The sequence below is a fragment of the Cetorhinus maximus genome, chromosome 12 (genome assembly GCF_964194155.1).
Source record: "Cetorhinus maximus chromosome 12, sCetMax3.hap1.1, whole genome shotgun sequence".
In the NCBI taxonomy this organism is placed as follows: Eukaryota; Metazoa; Chordata; class Chondrichthyes; order Lamniformes; family Cetorhinidae; genus Cetorhinus; species Cetorhinus maximus.
Window position 1 is genome coordinate 108,532,032 of NC_135890.1, and position 20,086 is coordinate 108,552,117.

At 41.3% G+C, this 20,086-nt stretch overlaps 1 protein-coding gene and 1 long non-coding RNA gene across 7 annotated transcripts in view; both read left to right on the forward strand.

Moving 5' to 3' along the window:
- LOC144687835 (uncharacterized) overlaps window positions 1-20,086 on the forward strand; it is a 239,690-nt gene that overhangs the window by 53,344 nt on the left and 166,260 nt on the right. The window lies entirely within an intron of this gene.
- naa25 (N-alpha-acetyltransferase 25, NatB auxiliary subunit) overlaps window positions 1-20,086 on the forward strand; it is a 97,397-nt gene that overhangs the window by 39,927 nt on the left and 37,384 nt on the right. For 4 of the 6 annotated variants that reach the window (XM_078554352.1, XM_078554351.1, XM_078554353.1 and 1 more), the window contains exons 11-18: window positions 2,562-2,728; window positions 6,342-6,549; window positions 9,413-9,502; window positions 12,859-13,039; window positions 15,316-15,415; window positions 16,896-17,047; window positions 18,238-18,363; window positions 19,670-19,913. In XM_078554352.1, coding sequence (XP_078410478.1) covers window positions 2,562-2,728; window positions 6,342-6,549; window positions 9,413-9,502; window positions 12,859-13,039; window positions 15,316-15,415; window positions 16,896-17,047; window positions 18,238-18,363; window positions 19,670-19,913 — 1,268 coding nt within the window. The remainder of the gene's footprint in view (window positions 1-2,561; window positions 2,729-6,341; window positions 6,550-9,412; window positions 9,503-12,858; window positions 13,040-15,315; window positions 15,416-16,895; window positions 17,048-18,237; window positions 18,364-19,669; window positions 19,914-20,086) is intronic. The other 2 variants (XM_078554355.1, XM_078554354.1) reach the window with 1 other exon arrangement.

Here is a 20,086-nt window from a genome sequence, read left to right on the forward strand (position 1 = left end):
TTTAGGTACAAAGAAGCTTTTCAGTGCAATGGAATATTGTACTGGAGCATGTGTCACAGCTTTCAGGGAGAAAAAAGAAAGAAACCCCTTTTATATAGCGCCTTACACAACCTCAGGACATCTCAAAATGTTTCACATATTTTGAATTATAATCACTGTGAAAATGTAGGCAAACATGGCAGGTAATTTGCATACAACAAAGCCCCTCAAGTAGCTGTGAGATAAATGATCACAATGTTGGTCAGGACACCAGGTGAACTCTATTACTTAAGTTAACATCTCAAAAGATGGCACATTTGACAATGAGGTATTCTGTCAGTACCAAACTCAAATATCTGGAATAGGGCCTGAATGTACAAAGCTGATGTCCAAGGAAAGTAAATGAAAAATTTGGGGCAGACCCTCCAACTTAAATATTATATTGATCATGGGGCTGTGGCACACTTCTTATTTTGGTATGATGTTGGGTCGGCAAGTTTATCCAATGAGCCATTGACCTACTCAAATCAGAGGCTTAACTCCAAATCTGTGCTGAGTTAGCTGGTTACAGTGGACTGACAGTACAGTACAATCAATTGTCCCTCTTTGAGCAAAACAAGTAAATAGTAATTAAGCTTTCTTCCATTTTCACCAGAAATACAACATGTAGGTACACCCCATGGTGCTGTTCGGGAGGGAGTTCTAGGATTTTGACCCAGTGACAGTGAAGGAACGGTGATATATTTCCAAGTCAGGGTGGTGAGTGGCTTGGAGGGGAACTTCCAGGTGGTGGTGTTCCCATGTATCTGCTGCCCTTGTCCTTCTAGATGCTAGTGGTCGTGGGGTTGGAAGGTGCTGTCTAAGGAGTCTTGGTGAGCTTCTACAGTGCATCTTGTAGATGGTACACACTGCTGCTACTGTGCGTTGGGGGTGGAGGGAGTGAATGTGGATGTGGTGCCAATCAAGCGGGCTGCTTTGTCCTGGATGGTGTCGAACTTCTTGAGTGTTGTGGGAGCTGCACTCATCCAGGCAAGGGGAGAGTTTTCCATCACACTCCTGACTTGTGCCTTGTAGATGGTGGACAGGCTTTGGGAAGTCAGGGGGTGAGTTACTTGCAGCAGTATTCCTGGGCTGGAATTTTATGGCCCCGTCACAGCAGGGAGGGGCTGTAAAATGCGGTGAGCCATTCTAAACTCCATTTGCTTTAGTGGGACTGTAAAATCCCACTCATGTAAAATTCTGCCCCTAGTCTCTGACCTGCTTTTGTAGCCACAATATTTATATGGCTAGTGCAGTTCAGTTTCTGGTCATTGGTAGCCCCCAGGATGAAGATAGTGGGGGGATTCAGCGATGGTAATGCCATTGAATGTCAAAGGGCAATGGTTAGATTCTCTTTTGTTGGAGATAGTCATTGCCTGCCACTTGTGTGGCGCGAATGTTACTTGCCACTTGTCAGCCCAAGCCCGGATGTTTCCCAGGTCTTGCTGCATTTGGACATGGGCCGCTTCGGCATCTGAGGAGTTGCGAAAGGTGCTGAACATTGTGCAATCATCAGTGAACATCCCCACTCCTGACCTTATGATGGAAGGTTATTGATGAAGCAGTTGAAGGTGGTTAGGCCTTGGACACTTGCCTGAAGAATTCCTGCAGCCTTGTCCTGGAACAGAGATGACTGACCTAGAAATCCACAATCATCTTCCTTTGTGTTAGATATTACTCTAACCAGTGGAGAGTTTTCCCTCTTATTCCCATTGACTCCAGTTTTTCTAGGGCTCCTTGATGTCACACTTGGTCAAATGCGCCCTTGATGTCAAGGGCAGTTACTCTCACCTCACCTCTGAAGTTCAGCTCTTTTGTCCATGTTTGAACCAAGGTTGTAATGAGGTCGGGAGCTGAATGCCCCTGGTGGAACCCAAATTGAGCATCAGTGAGCAGGTTATTGTAAGCAAGACCACTGCTGGTGACCGCTTCCATCACTTTACTGATGATCGAGGGTAGACTGATGGGGCGGTAATTGACCGGGTCGAATTTGTCCTGCTTTTTGTGTACAGGGCATACCTGGGCAATTTTCCACATAGCCGGGTAGGTGCCAGTGTTATAGCTGTACTGGAACAGCTTGGCTAGGTGCATCGGGTGGTTCTTTCCATTAAGTTTCTCCACATTCAACATATGAACAGTAATTCCTCAACCAGAAGCACTATTTCAGTTTCTTCAATTAAGTCTGCCCATCAAGTTGAGATTATTAATTTTCAGCATGTTCCCAGTCCGTCTTTGAAAATGTCTCCATGAACAAGTAGGTTGAGCCTTGGTTACTGCATCATTGGCATTTTCAACAATGCAACAGCCCCTCAGTCGTGCAATGAAGCATCAGCCTTGATTATATGCTCAAGTCCTGTAATAAGTTGTGAACCTACAGCCTTCAAATTGAGGCAAGTGAGCCATGGTGTTCTATCAACCTTCAGATTGCGCATACTGAAAAATTTCACCAGTTTAGAATATTAGGCATCAGCAATTTGGTATTCACTCCCATATTTGCCTATGTTTGAATTTCCTTATCTTGTATTTCTCCTTGTTACTGCTAGGGATTCCAGAGGATCTGATGTTCCAGTACTTTGAGAGGTTTGGGGATAAGCCTTGCTGTTATTCTGACCTGAGAATCTTTGTCGACCTTCTGTCACTGGAGCGGCATACACAGGTGAGACCGGGAGACTGGCAGAGTCTTCATTCGCTCAGACTGTGCTACAGTGAGGTGAGTGGGTAAGTGCACCCAGTGGCCTCAGCATTCAGTCATTATATGAGTTGCTTGCTGCCTTGTATCTCTTGTAAAATTAGAGACAATAATTTTTAATTGACATAAGAACTGATTCTTCCCTCCAGTACAGCAGTTCAAAAGAAAGTTATGAAACCTTAAAATCAGAACTAAGCCTGTTAAAAGCAAATTCAGGAATGTTTCTGAACCCAAAGGATTATGAAAATCTGGCTCTGCTCCAGATTGCTAAGAATGCAGATCGCTTTGGGTGATTAAAATAGAACTAAACTCATTGGGAAGTAAGAGACATGGAAAGGGCAGAAAATTGCGATTGGAAAACGATCAGGAGTTCCGTTCATTATCATCATGGTGAAGTGGGGCAATGGCCTATCCCTTTTCCTATATCTAATTGAAAATTTACACTGTGTAGAATAAATGAGCAAGAGCTCCGTTACAGTGGTAAATTGACATGTTGTACCAATGCAGTGTTACCACTAGGACTTGAATGAAGAGTATTTCTTCTTTATTTTGTTCATTTAAACTGTAGAAAAGACTCAATAATGTAGTTAGTTTGTAGGTTTTGTCCTTTGAACTTTGGGTTGTGCCTGGAGAGTATATTTGAGTTACAGAATTCTGAAGTGGAATACAGGGTTGCTGAACTAAGCATATCACATGAGATGTGTTGGCACAAAATTATAGTATATCAAAGTTTGATTTGCCTAAGGGATATTGGTGCCACTTGAGCCCTTTGATGTTGCAGCAGGTTGTCTTATGTAACGAGATTTCCCACTAATCTGGCAAATTGGCATTATTTTCTGAGCTTCATTTGTTCCTTTATTTGGAAGTGTCATTGCTCCCTGCACAAAAAAGCACCATTTGTTCCAAATTTCAGTCTGTGTTGGCCAATTAAGCAAATCAAAACGTTACCTTAAATTCACTCAAGCCCAGACAAGAATGTGGCTTTTTTGTAGCAGAGTCTTTGTCCAATGCATTCACAGGTTAAATTTTTAAATCGATATATTTAAAAAATGTTTGCCCATTAAAGCAAAATCTGTCAGTGTTGTAGAATTGGCCAATTTCTTATTTCAGGTACTTGCTCCCTGACACAAACATTTGTGGTCATGTATGAGTCTTAAATTTGCTGTTTCATATTGACACATTTTTATGAATTTCTCTTCCCTCTTCCCATTCCCCACAATATTTGCAGTTTCCTCCTCTCCTGTCTTTTCAGCTATGTGTATTTGTGCTTTTTGCAAGAGGTGAGCATTAGAATGTTACTATTCCTTCTCTCTCACCTAGCCTATTGGAAAAATAAATTGGCGATCAGCATTGGTGCTTGAATTCATTTGGTGATGGATCAGGAAGAAAAATCCATGACTAGATATATCCCTTTCCACATTGTTCTTGATATTTTGATACCAGTCTTTGTTTTTACTATACTGATGAAAAATGACAGATCTTATCATGGACCAATGACAAATTTGAATACGAGCTACCTTGGTGTGATTTGATCTTCTACTTTAGTTTGCAACATGTGATAGGTTTACAAAAGCAAAATACTGTGGATATTGGAAATCTGAATTAAAAGCAAAATGCTGAAAGCACAGGTCATTCAGCATCTGTGAAGGCAGAAACAGTTAACGTTTCAGTCAAGGATCTTCCATCAGAACTGGAAGATGTTTGAGGTGCAACAGGTTTTTAAGCAAGCCAAGAGGCAGGAAAAATGGGAAGTGGGGAAGAAGAAAAAAAAGGAAAGGCCTGTATTAGGATGGAAGGAGAGAATAAATGAGAAAAAGGATGATAGTACAAGGCAAAAGGAGGTAATAATAGGGCAAGTGAGGAAACAAAAGGTGAGTCTAGAGGAGATGCAAATGCGAGGTAGCAGAATCATCAGCAACAGGTGCTGTTTGAAAAAAATTAGAGCAGAGTTTTGATCTGCAATTGTTGAACTCAATGTTGAATCTACAAGGCTGCAAAGTGCCTAATCAGTAGATGAGGTGCTGTTCCTTGAGCTTCATTGGAAGAATGTAGGAGGTCGAGGATAGAGAAGTAAGAGTGGGAGCAAGATGGAGAATTGAAATAACAGGCAACTGGAAGCTCAGAGTTACACTAGCAGACTGAACAGATATTTTTTCTGCAAAATGGTAAGTGATCACCCAATCTGTGTTTGGTCTTCCCAGTGTAGGGGAGACCAATAGCAAGCAGTGAATACAGTATAATAAGTCAAAAGTAATATAAATAAATTGCTGTTTCACCTGGAAGGAGTGTTTGTGGCCCTGGACAGTGAGTAGAAAGAAGATAAAAGGGCAGGTGATGCATATCCTTCACTTGCATGGGATGGTGCTGAGGTAAGATATGGGAGTTTTGGAGGTGATTGAGGAGTAAACCAGGGTGTCGTAGAGGGAATAATCCTTTGGATTGATGAGAAGGAGAAATGTGTTTGGTGGTGCTATCTTGCTGGAGGTGGCAAAAATGGTAGAGTATGATCTATTGAATGTGGAGGTTGGTGGGGTGGATTGTGAGGATAAGGGGAACCTGATCATAGTTTTGAAAGAGAGAGGAAGGGGTGAGAGGAGAGGGACAGGAAATGGAATCGACACAGCTGAGGGCACTGTCATCTCCAGCGGAAGGGTATGCTTGGCTGAAGATGAAAGGAAGACATTGGAAGCACTGGTATGGAAGGTGGCAATGTCAGGATAGCTTTGATGGAGAAACTGGCGGAATGGAATAGAATTTTTGCAGGAAGCAAGGTAGGAGGAAGTGTAGTCAATGTAGCTCTGAGTGTCAGTGGGCTTATTGTGTCTATTGGTCAATTGCCTATCCCCAGAAATGGAGGCAAATAAGTTGAGGAAGGGAAGAGTCTGATATGGATCATCTGAAGGTGAGGGAAGGGTGAAAATTGGAAGCAAAGATGATGGAATTTTCCAGTTTAAGGCAAAAGGAAGCAACAGCACCAATACTGTCATCAGTATACCAGAAAAAGAAGTGAGGGAAGGGACCTGAGTAAGATTGGAACAAAGAATGCCCCACATATTCCAAATATACAAAAAGGCAGACATAGATGGGACTCGTATGTATTCTCACAACAACACCTTTTATTTGGAGGAAGTGATTGAGTCAAAGGAGAAGTTGTTCAAATTCAGCTAGGCATAGAAAGGTAGTAATAGAAGATGGGGACTGGTTAGATATCTGTTCAAGAAAGAACTATAAAGCTCTCGGCCCCTCTGGGTCGGGGTAGAGGGTAAAAGGATTGGATGTCATTGGTGAAAAGGAGAGGTTTAGGGCCTGGGAAATGTTAGTGGCAGAGGGAGCTGGAAGAGTCATGGATGAAGGTCAGAAGGCAATAGTCAAAGGGTGAAAAATAGAGCTGAGATAGAAAGGAATAAGTTCTGTGGGGCAAGAACAGACTGAAACGATGGGTTGACCAGGGCATTGCTCTTTGTGGACCTTGGGAAGAAGGTAGAAGTAGGCTGTGTGGGATTGGGGATGATGAGGTTGGATGGAAGATCTCCAGAGGAGATGATTTCAGTAACAGATTGTAGATTTGGTATGTTTATTGGTGGTATATTTTGCATTTTAAGTGTACATTTTGCTGTTCTCATTTTCTTTACAGTTCATCAACAAACTGATGGAAGTGGTACCTCTTTCAATATCAACAGAAAGTGACCTTGCATTGCCAGATGATGTCAAAGCCATGCAAAGGCACATGTTTGTCATCCAGTTTGCCAGATTGTTAGGCCTTCATGAGACCTTGGACCAGACACGGAAGCTCAGACTCGTCCAGGAGCTGATGCAGAGATACAAGCATGCCCTAAAGTTTGGTAAGTTCATTATTCCTCCTTTTGTGCTGTCAGGACATGCTACACCTTAATATTTTCTCCTGTGTAATTTTGAGTGGGGTGTTTGTCATATATTTTAGAGATTTGCAGACAGTAATTATTTTAAAAATAAAAGTTAATGGTTTTCTCCTGATGGGTAAATCTGGACCCCAGATTTAGAGGCAGATCAATGACGCAGCTGGAGTTTAATGAACTAAAACTGTGCTGCTTACCAGAACATGGCATTTTTGAGCTGTGCCCTTGTCTTGCAAGAGTCCTCCATCTATTCAAGCATTAGCTTGCAGGATTTGGGGAGGCAGTGGCATAGTGGTATTGTCACTGGACTGGTAATCCAGAGAACCAGGTTAATGCTCTGGGGACCTGGGTTTGAATCCCACCACGGCAGATGGTGAAATTTGAATTCAATAAAAATCTGGAAATAAAAGTCTGATGATGACCATGGAACCATTGCTGATAGTTGTAAAAGCCCATATGGTTCACTAATGCCCTTTAGGGAAGGAAACCTGCTGTCCTTACCTGGCCTGGCCTACATGTGACTCCAGAACCACAGCAATGTGTTGACCCCTAAATTCCCTCTGAACAAGGGCAATTAGGGATGAGCAATAAATGCTGACCTGAACGAATAAAAAAAAAAATTACCTGGAGTCAAATAGGAAGAGTTCCAGTCCCTCGTAACATGACTCACCATTTGAGTAGCGCCGATGAGCCAGGCTAGCCAGTCACTTATTGAGAACCCTGGGCTACAATAGACACCTTTACTCAGGTACTTAACTGCCAAATTTGCTAGAGAGCTTTGTTTCAACCTCCTGTTGTCTCAGAATCAACTTGACTTTGTGCTTTTCTCACCCCCCAAACAAAGGAGGATAGTCATCGGTTGGTCTCATTATGTCTCCTGATACAATAATAAAGCCCATTTTCAAAACTCAAACTAAACTTTTCAAATCCATATGTTTTGGCTTTTGATTCCACCTTATTGTCCAGTAATAAAGCTAGAAATTAGATCTTTAACGAATGAGAAGCTGATCTTTTTGTGTAAGCAGTGTGTTCTTAATAATATAAGTGAAGACATTGAGGATAGATGAAGCATGTTTCTGATCAGTGAACTCTTCTAACCATGATCTCAATCAACCATAATCTGATTTCGAGTGATATTACTCTGACAACATACTTCGCTCCAAAAATAATCTTTTACTGCATCAAGAGACTAATTTTGTTAATTGGCTTACAGCATCTGACTTTTATTAGCTGTCTAAGAAACTGCATTTTATGTTGCTCTGATTTTTTTCCTCCCTCCTGAAGCTGCTGCATTACACTGGATATGATTCGACAAATGTCAGTTGTCCTGCTTAAATGCTTGTCAAAATAATCATTCTTGGTGTTGAATTTAGATACAGCGTACTAGTGGGATATTTGACCATAGGGCCCAATCAAGCCCAATATTAACATCATCCCATGTTTACAGATGCACTTTCCAGCAGGGGTCAATGGTTAGCAATCAGTTGTGCAAACTCAGCATATTCCGCCCCCCCGCCCTGTAACCTGGAGCACTAATGCCAATTGTAATGTCCCTACCACAATCCTGGTTGACATTAGTTAATTCAGTGTTGACTAGGAATCAAAACTGGGACCTTCCTGGTCAATGTAACTCAATTGCACCTTTCTATTACAGACTGAGCTTTTGCAGAACTGGTGATTATTTATTTGTGCAGATTGTGAAGGCAGCTTTACATTGCACAGTTTTCTTGAACACTAATAGTGGGCTAACGTTTGCTGTACCATGGCATCAAAAAGCAACTGTCATTATTAAATGTGTCCTTGCACGTTTTGGGCTTTAAATTTTTTGCATGGCAAGTTATTCAAAGTGCAAGCTGGTAATGCTACTGAGGAAAACTGGACATCTGGGGACCTAAGCGGACAGAGCAAACAACTGTGGACCCCCATAACCAATCAGATTGAAGCATTATGAAAGTAACAGCATAAAGACTGAGAAGAAACTATAAATTTGTGTGGGTGAATTCAATATCAAATCAGGTACATAGGAGGATGAAGAGAGGGGGATAAAAGATTGTATTAGAGAAAAGGCAGGAAAACTTGGGGAAAAAATTAAATTTAATGTTCTTATAATCAGCAGTTAAAACCTGAAGTAATGAGCCTCTGTGCTTGTAATAGCGAGTTTTCCAGGCCCGAGAGACTATTTCCCAATAATTAACTCTTCCCATGTCATTAAAAGGGTACTTCAACTGGAATGGACAAGACTCAATTGCCTGTGCCAAGTTTAGTTCATATCATGGGCATGTATTTGTAGAGAACTAATTTTCAGGATAATGGTGAAGAAGCTGGGCTATGGCACTAAATTGGGCAGCTCTTTCAAAGAGCTGACGCAGCCATGACGAGCTGAATGGCCCCTTCTATGCTACAAAATTCTACCTCTGTGCAAACACAGCAACTATATGCCATGCAAGTCATTTCAGTAGTGAACCAGGTAGTGAGGAGCCATTTTCGTCTTGAATGTGGGCAACACAACTCAGACAGAAAAGTTGATGTATTTGAGTTTAGCGATGCACCTGCTCCTCACCTGAAGTTTCTGTACTGTGTGCATGTGAATACAGGCAAGCTTCTCACCATTATTTTGACAAAAAAATCTGAGCCAGCATCTCTGTCTCTCTTTGTTTTTTTTTTATTCAGCTTAAAACCAACTACTTGGCCAGTTTCAATTCAGATCTATGTATGCACTTCTATAACACGCAGCAGACTTGCCTCTGGTCCCAACTTCCACTCTCAAATCAATATGTTGTGCAGTTCTTTTGTTGTAGTTTTTAAGATCTGTTTTGATTCTGTTTAATAGGAAAGTCATGCTTGAAAACAGAACTGCAATTCTCTGATAATTACTGTCTCCTTGCTGTGCACCTTCTTCTCGACATCTGGCGACAATCAGGTCAGTGATTTCCTCCTGAAACTTAACCTCAACGTGACCAGCTGAAAATGCTTTTATATTCCCAGAAAAAAAACTACTGTATTTGAAACTTGTTCAGTATGGCTCCAAAATAGGCTAACAAGTACTCTTTACATCAGTAAGCGTGAAGTTATCCACTTTGGTAGGAAAAACAGAAAGGCAGAGTATTATTTAAATGTTGATAGATTGGGAAATGTTGATGTACAAAGGGACCTGGGTGTCCTTGCACACCAGTCACTGAAAGCAAGCATGTAGGTGCAGCAAGCAGTTAAGAAGGCAATTTGTATATTGGCCTTCATTGCCAGAGGACTTGAGTACAGGAGCAAGGATGTCTTACTGCAGCTGTACAGGGCCTTGGTGAGACCACACCTGGAGTATTGTGTGCAGTTTTCGTCTCCTTAACTAAGGAAGGATATACTTGCCATAAAGGGAGTATAGTGAAGGTTCACCAGACTGAATCCTGGGGTGACAGGATTGTCATATGAGAAGAGATTGGGCCAACTAGGCCTTTATTCCTGGCGTTTAGAAGAATGAGAGGGGATCTCATTGAAACGTATAAAATCCTGACAGGGATGGACAGACTGGATGCGGGGGTGATGTTTGCTCTGGCTGGGAGGAGGGTCTAGAACAAGGGGTCACAGTCTCAGGATACAGGGAAGGCCATTTAGGACTGAGATAAGGAGAAACTGCTTCACTCAGAGGGTGTTGAACTTGTGAAATTCTCTACCAGAGAAGGCTGTGGAGGCCAAGTCACTGAATATATTTAAGAAGGAAATAGATTTCTGGATTCTAAAGGCGTCAAGGGGTATGGGGAGAGAGCAGGAGTATGATGTTGAGATAGAGGATCAGCCATGATCATATTGAATGGCGGAGCAGGTTCAAAGGGCCGGATGACCTACTCCTGCTCTTATTTTCTATGTTTCTATAAATAACTCAATTACAATAGCTCACATTTCCAGTTGCTATGATAATGTTGAAATACTCTCCTTTTGAATTAACTGCAACTTCTAACTTGGGGCACTGGATGCTGCTGCGGCTTTCCACAATGGTGCACTGCATTCGTATATCAACGAACAGAGCAGACAGACCGATTCAGTGTTTATGATCCACTTAATTCTACTGTATTGATGACCTCCATTACTCCAGTGTGGGGCGAAAATAAGTTGAGATCAGTAGCCTTCTCACAGCAGGAACAAATTGTACAAAAAGTTTATTGAGAAACAATTTGAAAGGCCAAGTCATGTACTGTACTGCAGGGCATCATGAAGATTGTGAAATGTAAGCAAGAAGACCAGATAAATCGAATAATGGTAATCAGGTAACACCAAGCTTAAGCTTAACAGCTTGACTATTGTGAGAGGAATGAAACAAGGAGATGAAGTGAGGCATTCCACAGTTTTGAATACTTGGCAAAGAAAGAATTAGAGTTGGAGATAGTGTAATGAGTCTTCTCTTCAATTAAACAAAGTGTTTATGACGTATATTTTAATCTTGAAAGGAATAAGACATGTTCAGAATGGTGTCAGGCCACTATTGCATACGTTCTAGTGGTATTAGCAGAAACCTGGGAAGCCATTGTCTATTCAGCTGCAGGATGTGTATGACCTGGCAAGACCTGTTCAGAGTGGAAAGTGTAGGGATTTGTAGTCCTCAAAAGAAAAATTGCAGAAAGATTTTATTCAGTCATTTCCATGAAGATTCACTTATTTTGCAGTGTATTTTCTTCTGTTGATCCAATAGGTTGCACCCATGGTAGGGTTCTTATGTATACAATTATTTAGATGTTGTTTTAACTAACACAGGGCTTGACCCTTGTGACTCCCAGAGGGGCAAGATCATAACTGTGAGCTGATTTGGGGTGGCAATGAGCAAGGCCTTTGACAATTGTTTGGTACGGCAAGATGTTTTAGCTTCATGAAACAACATAGCAGCTAGCGTCTTCAATGTCAGCCTCTTTGCTGCAGGTTGTTGTTTATGCATTTGAACAGATCCTGAAGCTAACCCAGTTTCCAGACATAATTGTTAAACATTACATAACGAACATATGAATTAGGAGCAGGAGTAGTGCATTAGCCCCTTCAAGCCTGCTCCGCCATTTGATAAAATCATGGCTGATCTGATTGTGGCCTCAACTCCATTTTGTTGTCTACCCTCATACCCTTTGATTTCCTTGTCAATCAAGAATCTATCTAACTCCGCTTTAAAAATAGTCAGTGACCCTATCTCCACTGCTCTCTGGGAAAAGAGAATTCTATGGACCAATGACCCTTGGAGAGAAAAACATTTCTTCTCATCTCCATCTTAAATGAGAAACCCCTTATTTTTAAACTGTGCCCCTAGTTCTAGTCTCTCCCCACAAGGAGAAACATCCTCTCAGCATCTGCCCCCGGTCAATTTCTTTCAGGATCTCATATGTTTCAATAAAATCGCCTCTCGTTCTTTTAATCTCCAATAGATAGAGTCTCAACCTGTCCAATTTGCCTCATTTGATAACCACATCATCCACATGAAGATTAAACTCAACTTCATCTCCTGAAATACATTCACTAACAATTTATCAAAAAAATCTGCTTATCAATGAATACTTCAATTACCTTTCTAACTGACAATATTCCAGGTGCTGAACTAAAATTATGATATCTTTCTCCCCGCACCCTTCGTAACAGTGCACCTCATGCCCTCGCTTAAACTCTTGAATACAAGCCCTCAGTAATGTTGCCTTTAATTAAGGTAATTTCTGAGGCTCAACTTCTAAACTGTTAAAATGTGAAACTAATTTAAATTTTAAAGGTTTAGTTACCAGATGGCAATGCTTTACATTGGCTGTATCTGATTCCTGACGTCAGCTAGCAGTGTGTTGTGCAAATGCTGTACTGTAAAATGGGTATCCAATGTTTTGGTCTTTGTGGGCTGCATAGTTGTAAACCATGGAGCCTTGTGGTTTAAATTCATGTTTACATTAATCTTCAAGAATCTTGAGATGTAAATTCTAAGAGACCCTGATTTAATATTTATGCACCAATAAGACCTTTTCTAAACTTCACCCTCTCAAAATTCAATGAAGATGAACCAGTGTTTAAGAACTGTAAATCTATACAGGGCTGTATGCAGATTTGAAGAGAATGTAAAACTTTTGAATGGGATGATTTTCTTTGTGGAAGAAAGGAGAAAGTGTAAAGATACTGAAGGAAAAAAACCACCTGCAATGGCTTTGGGCAAGTTCTTCGGATAAAATGGGTGTTAAGTGTCTGTTGTTATTCAATGTAATGTGTCTATTATCGATGGTGGATCTGTGAACTGGTTCTACTTCACTCCTTTGTGTCATGATCTTCCTGCAGGTGAGGAATGGCCGCTGTGGCGATCCCTAGCAGTTCTGGAGGAGAGCCTTTCAAACAGCCCCTCGAGTGCTCAATTCAAGCTGCTACTCATTCGAATCTACTGTCTGCTGGGAGCTTTTGAGCCAGTTGTAGACTTGTACACGAGCCTTGACGCCAAGCACGTGCAGCATGATACAATTGGGTGGGTACTGATTCATAGCTGGTAGATTGTATCAGTGCGCCCCAACATGCTTTTCTCTTAGTACCCTTAGTTTTGAAAGATGAGAGATGAGGTCACTTATCTGTGCCCTTGGTTATGGACGTGGTGTTTTGAAAAGAAGAATAACAAATAATGGCATTCAGAGATGAACTGAAATATTCTCCTGTTTTTGGCACACGGTGGCTGTGCTTCTCCGACATGGGTTATTGTTATCCCAGTCTCGTGCAATCCCATGGCACAAATTATTAATTATATTTGGAAACCTAAAGGTACGTGGTGTGGGAAATGAAGAATGTAACCTTGGTGCTCTTCTGAGAATAGAAGTTAAATCACATTATTTGGGCATTTTAAAAAAATTCGTTCATGGGATGTGGGCATCGTTGGCTGGGCCAGCATTTATTGCCCATCATGAATTGCCCTTGAGAGGGTGATGGTTAGCTGCCCCCATGAACCGCTGCAGTCCATGTGGTGTAGGTACATCCACAGTGCTGTTAGGAAGGGAGTTCCAGGATTTTGACTCTGTGACAGTGAAGGAACAGTGATATATTTCCAAGTCAGGATGGTGAGTGACTTGAAGGGAAGCTTCCAGGTGGTGGTGTTCTCATCTATCTGCTGCCCTTGTCCTAGGTGGTTGTGGGTTTAGAAGGGGCTGTCTAAGGAGGCTTGGTGAGTTCCAGCAGTGCATCTTGTAGATGGTGTACACTGCTGCCACTGTGCGTCGATGATGAAGGGAGTGAATGTTTGTGGAAAAGGTGCCAATCATGTGGGCTGGTTTGCCCTGGATGGTATCAAGCTTCTTGAGTGTTGTTGGAGCTACTCTCATCCAGTTATATGAATAATAAATGGTGCCACGGGATTGCACATGAGACTGGGATAACTTCCAGGCAAGTGGAAAGTATTCCATCACACTCCTGACTTGTGCCTTGTGGACAGGCTTTGGGGAGTCAGGAGGTGAGTTACTCGCCGCAGGATTCCTAGTCTCTGACCTGCTCTTATAGCCACAGTATTTATATGGCTAGCCCAGTTCAGTTTCTGGTCAATGGTAACCCCTAGGATGTTGTTAGTGCGGGATTTCATGTTAGTAATGCCATTGAATTGAAGGGGTAATGGTTGGATTCTCTCTTGTTGGAGGTGGTTATTGCTTGACACTTGTGTGGTGCAATTGTTACTTGCCATTTGTCAGCCCAAGCCTAGATATTGTTGAGGTCTTGCTGCATTTGGACAGGGACTGCTTCAGTATCTGAGGAGCTGCAAATGGTGCTGAACGTTGTGCAATCATCAGTGAACTTCCCCTCTGACCTTATGATGGAAGGAAAGTCATTGATGAAGCAGCTGAAGTTGGTTGGGCCCAGGGCATTAGCCTGAGGAACTCGTGTAGTGACGTCCTGGAACAACTGTGATGATTGACCTCCAAATACCACAGCCATCTTCCTTTGTGCTAAGTATGGGTCCAACCAGTAGAGAACTCTCCCCTGACTCCAGTTTTTCTAGGCTCCTTGATGCCACATTTGGCCAAATGCTGCCTTGATGTCACCTCACTGTGGAGTTCAACTCTTTTGTCCATGTTTGAACCAAGGCTGTGGCAGAACCCAAATTGAGCATTGATGAGCAGGTTATTGTAAACATGTGCCTTCCATCACTTTACTGATGATCGAGGGTAGACTGATGGGGCGGCAATTGGCCGGGTTGGATTTGTCCTGCTTTCTAAATACACGGCTGGGCAATTTTCCACGTTGCTGGATAGATGCCAGTTTTGTAGCTGTACTGAAACAGCTTGGCGAGGGGTGTGACAATTTCTGGGGCACAAGGCTTCAGTACTATTGCAAAATACAGTAGAACTGCTGTTGTCGACCATAATGGAGGGTTCCTTGGATTAGCAAAGCAAATTGGTAGATCACCCAAGTCTTGGTCATGCATATGTCCACTCTCAGCACTTAGGTACAAAACAAATAATAAATGGAATATAATTGCTCTGGATTGTGAAGTTAATTTGAATCAGAAAAGTGGAGATTGGTATTTGTTGTCAGTGCGGTTATGAATATGTGAATACATTTTACACAGAACTTTGGCAAAACTTTGGCAATTGATCGGAACTTGGATCAAGCAGATTCAAAAGCATTATTTTTAATGCCCAAACATTTCAGAAATATAAGCAACTACGGGAAGATCAGTCCAAGGGTATTACAGATAACATAAACTTTTATAGTGATATTGTCTCATTGATGTTGGTGACTGATGCTACTGTGTTTGACTGGCAGGTACCTGCTGACTCGATATGCGGAGCCACTGGGCCATCTTGCTGCTGCTTCCCAAGCGTGTAACTTCACTCTCAGGTTTTTCCACTCCAACCAGAAAGATGTAAGTGTGGTGTAGACTTGGACTATGAACTGGTTGCATCGAAAGAGGTCTGTCTGCGTGAGTCTTCGCAGTTAATAGCCTTGTTTTTGAATTCTCACCTAACCCCACACAAAAAAATATAATGACTGTAGCAATACGATGTGCAATTAAGTAGATACCATTTGTATGAGAAAATGATTTTAAAAAGGAACTTCAATGAATTTGGGCATAATTTAAATTTTCTATTATCACACTGATTGTCCACTTCCCTAACTTCTGATCGTGGAACACAGATACACACACATGCACACGCACAGACATGCATACACACACACGCACGCACAGATGTGCATGCATACACACACACGCACGCGCGCACGCACACACACAAACAAAAGGTGAGTTGCAACTTATGTCAGTACCTGGCATAGGAGTGCACATGGTTGGTTGACCTTGTATATTTAAAGCACAAAAATCTAATCGAAAACATTAGATAATTAAACTTATTTTGCTTTATAAATTGAGTTTAGCATTTCTGATTTTTGAAGCCACCTCAGTCCCTGGATGTGTTATTGATTTAGGCTACAATGTAGTCTTTCCCTATTGTGTGTGTTACGTTATTTAAGCAGTTCAATATCACCCTAACACTAAAATGGTATGATAATTTCATACTTCATATGATTTTTGAATTTAGTTGCGAAATGTCACTACATGGCAACACCCCATTGTCCTGTATGCTACGGTACGGTTCCATTGATGTCTTTCAAAACCTTTCCTTGATGGCCATGTGTTGTCTTTGACAGCGAGTGTCAGCAGGTAACGCGCCCAAGTATGCCATCATAGTTAACTCTTATCCTATCATTTCTATACTTCCACACATTCCAGAAGAGGCGACTGGATTACCACTGAGGGTCATGGAAGCCAATGGTACCATCTCCACTTCTGTTCCAACTGTGATTAGGAACTCAGCAGGAATTGAACCTGGAACCATTCTGCTGTGCATTGCTCCCTCCCCTCAATTATTTCCTATAATCCTCTATGCAATTTTACAACTTCAGTGCTTTGAACTGCAATCATAGCTGAGTGACTAAATGCACCACTCCCAGTTTGCACTGAGTTGCATGGTCTCAGACAGATTGGCAGTGGGAATACTGCAGTTGGCCTCTGTGCCTCTAGGCTAGAGATGTAAAATCTCTGAATCTGATGTCCATCCAGTGATACCTTCTGGTAAGTATGAACGTGTAAACATCAGATGAGATTAGGTTGGTTTGTGACCCTATAATTTAGTAACCTGTTGTATTCTCAAATGAATAATGGTACAAATAGTGTGTCAGAGACTTTGGTGGAACTATGTCCGTGCAAGAACCACTGCTTTCAGTGGAGAATTGTGTTCTCCCCCTTCAAATTGATTTTACTTCAGTTTTCGGGGAGATTTTTGCTTTCTGATGTAATACTTGAAACAAGAGCCCTTTTTTAAGTGCTGTCTTACTTTATTTTTCAGACCTCTGAATACATAATCCAGGCATACAAATATGGTGCATTTGAGAAAATTCCAGAATTCATTGCCTTCCGGAACAGGCTGAACAACTCTCTGCATTTTGCACAAGTCCGCATTGAACGTATGCTGTTAGACCTCTTCCTCGAAGCAAACATGTATGTGTGGGTGTACCATACAGTATTGTAACTGTAAAACAGGGTTCATATTTACTGCTTAATTGATTCGCTAGTTTTGTGGCAATTGATAGCATAAGTTAATTAGCCAATACTTCAATGTGTAACAGTAGACTGGCTTTTTTATTTTTGTTTGATTTGTAAAGTTCATGCACTTGTATGCTTAATGAGGCCATATATATAAAATATAAATACATAAAATATATATTTGCATATATTGTATGAAAATATATACTTGCACATTTTATGTAGTCTATTTTTTGATTACAGTCTGCTTGCAGGAGGAATGCATTGATGTCAGATTTCTTGACATGACTGCATGCCCTGGGAGTAATGTGGTCAGGGGTTGAGGCACTTTGTTTGGTCATGTAGCTGAGAGAAAAGCAGTTCATCAATGATAGACCATTTTTGGGAATAGAATTTAAAATCTCCCCTCTTCCTTTATTTTCATATGTACATTTTGTGTTTTTGTCAGTGAAGCATAGGGGTCCTGATTTTTCTCACTTACGTTTCTGCTGCTGAGGCTCAGTGGTCAGCTTTTGAACCAGTATTGTTGTCGATCTGGCAGGGATGTGTGCCATTTTTTTCCCCAATCTCTCCCCTCCCCTGTGGAGAAATGCCACAGTCCACATTGCTGCCAATCAAACTAAAGATTATGGGGAGTGAATGGATATGTAGGGAAGAAGGACATTAGCCTATGCCCTTGCATTCCAGTGAAGTACCCTTTTGCACAGTAGAATGTAGTGCCATGATACTACCTCAAAGTGTGCTGTTCTAAATGCTGTGGAATTCAAAATGTAACTGAACATTTCTCACCTGTAATGTCTCATCACGGTGCATAGATCACCTGTAACAAGGGAGGGTAATGATGGGAATGAGATCCAGTGCTTGAATTTGTGTTTTGTTTGCCAGCTGTTATAAAATTGGCACCTTGCTTAATTTTCAATTTTAACTTGATCCCTACCTGTTGTTCCCGATTAAAGTGGAAAAATGGGGAGTTTGATAATGCACTAGTTCCTGCAGCTTAATGCCTTGAGCCATGCATAGAAGTTACAATATGGAAATATGCTATTTGGCCTAACAAGTCCATGTTAGCTTTTATCCTCCAATGAGGAAAAGTCTTAGTTGCATGTGTCAGCTCTTTCCCTATATCTCTTTATTTCCCCTTCTAGAACGAACAGCCTGGAAGAAAGTATAAAATCCATGGGTTTATGTCCAGATGAAGATGATATTCCATGGGACAATCTTCGGGATAACCGGGATCTAGCTGTTCTCATTAGCTGGGATCCAAAGGACAGGTGAACAGTATTATAAAATGTAATTTTAGCTATCTGACAGTGAGAAAGTGATAATGAAAGGCAAATCTAGCTGATGGTAAACTTTTATAGGCAGTTGTAGATTTCTAATTCCAGGGACCAAAAACCTAGTATTAAATGCCTTTTTATTGTTCTAAATTATTCCGTAACGCAATGTAATATATTTATTTATCTAGTGTGTTTATATACGTATTTATCAAGTATTGCTCTCCTTGCCATCTGTACTGCCCTGCACAATATGCACTTTTTTTAATGAAGCTTTTCCACAACTTCAGTCAGGAACAGCCTATCAGTTTTCATGGAGCCTTTCTAGTTCATTTATCACCAGGACTCCTTTCTTTGACCTCCAAAATACTGCCCACCTGTGCCATTTCACCTTCAGCTGCATCTGCCAAGACCTTAATTATCTTCACTTCAAAGCTCAACCTTTTTATTGTTTTCTTTGCTGGCCTTCCTGCTTCCACAGCTTGTCCAAAAGACAGCACCAAATCCTTTTGCACTCTCTTTATCAATTTCCACTGTACCCAGGCAGATGAGTTGATCTTTTGCATTTGAATCCTGACATGGCCTTGCCCTACTCTCCCTCTGATATCTACCCTTATGTCACTTTGTTTGTCCCCTGCTACTCAGGTATTAGCCAGTTACTTAGTCGCCATTTCCTCTACTCTGCCGTTGATGACCATTTCTTCAGTCACTATGCCCCTGATCCCCAGAATTTCCTAGAAAAATCCTTTCAGCTCACCATCTCCCACCCTACTTTGAAAAGCCATTCCAATACTTGTCTTTTACCAAGCTCTTTTCTCTGTAACTCATAATTTCCTTTTCCTCTCTTCCCTCTCATTTGCTCTCTACCTTTTTGGTGAAAAGCATTATAATAAATGTAAGTTTTTGTATTTGTTTCTATATGGATCTTTAAGAATTCCACAAGGCCACAGTGCAGAGAGCGAAACACTCATTTTTCACTACTGAGATTTGGATTCAAATCCAATCCAGGTTGATGACAGGAGGCTTCTCATGTTGACGATAAGGATCCTGTATGAAATAATTTGTACAATCTCAATACAATTCCTATTCAGTGTGGTTACACCACAAAACGGCTCCTGGACTATCATGGAATTGTAACTAAATTGGCCACCTCGTTCAGTAAGATCGCAGCTAACTGATAAGAGAAATGAGAAGATATATCAGTGCATTATGGGATGTACACAGTTGTATAAGTTAACGTGTGAACTCTTTGTATACTCGTCCAGAAAAATGTTATTGGAACTTTTTTCCTCAATTATGATAGGGAGTTGTCAGAGGGAGAAAGAAAGACTTCTATGAAAGAGGAAAGAATATGGCTTCAGGTTCGCTCATTGACACTGCGTCTGGTCTGTGCACTTGCTGCTGTTAGCCATACAGTAGAGCCGAAAAATTCCGAAAAGACGACAGCGAATGGTGTCACTTCTAAAATTGAAACGCTGCGCTCTTTAATTCAACAGCTTGATTATGTAGTGCAGTCTGAGAAGAAAAAAGACAAACAAATTCCTCAGGTACGGTCCTCAATATGAGTAAATGTAATTTGGTATGAAAAGCAGTTGGTATTTGGCACACTATTAAATTTTATGCAAATCCTAGTTCCAGTCTCATTCTACCTTTCCCACACCACTATACTAAGTTGATAAAAGACACTTCAGTGACATACAGAACAGCAAGTTAATGTATT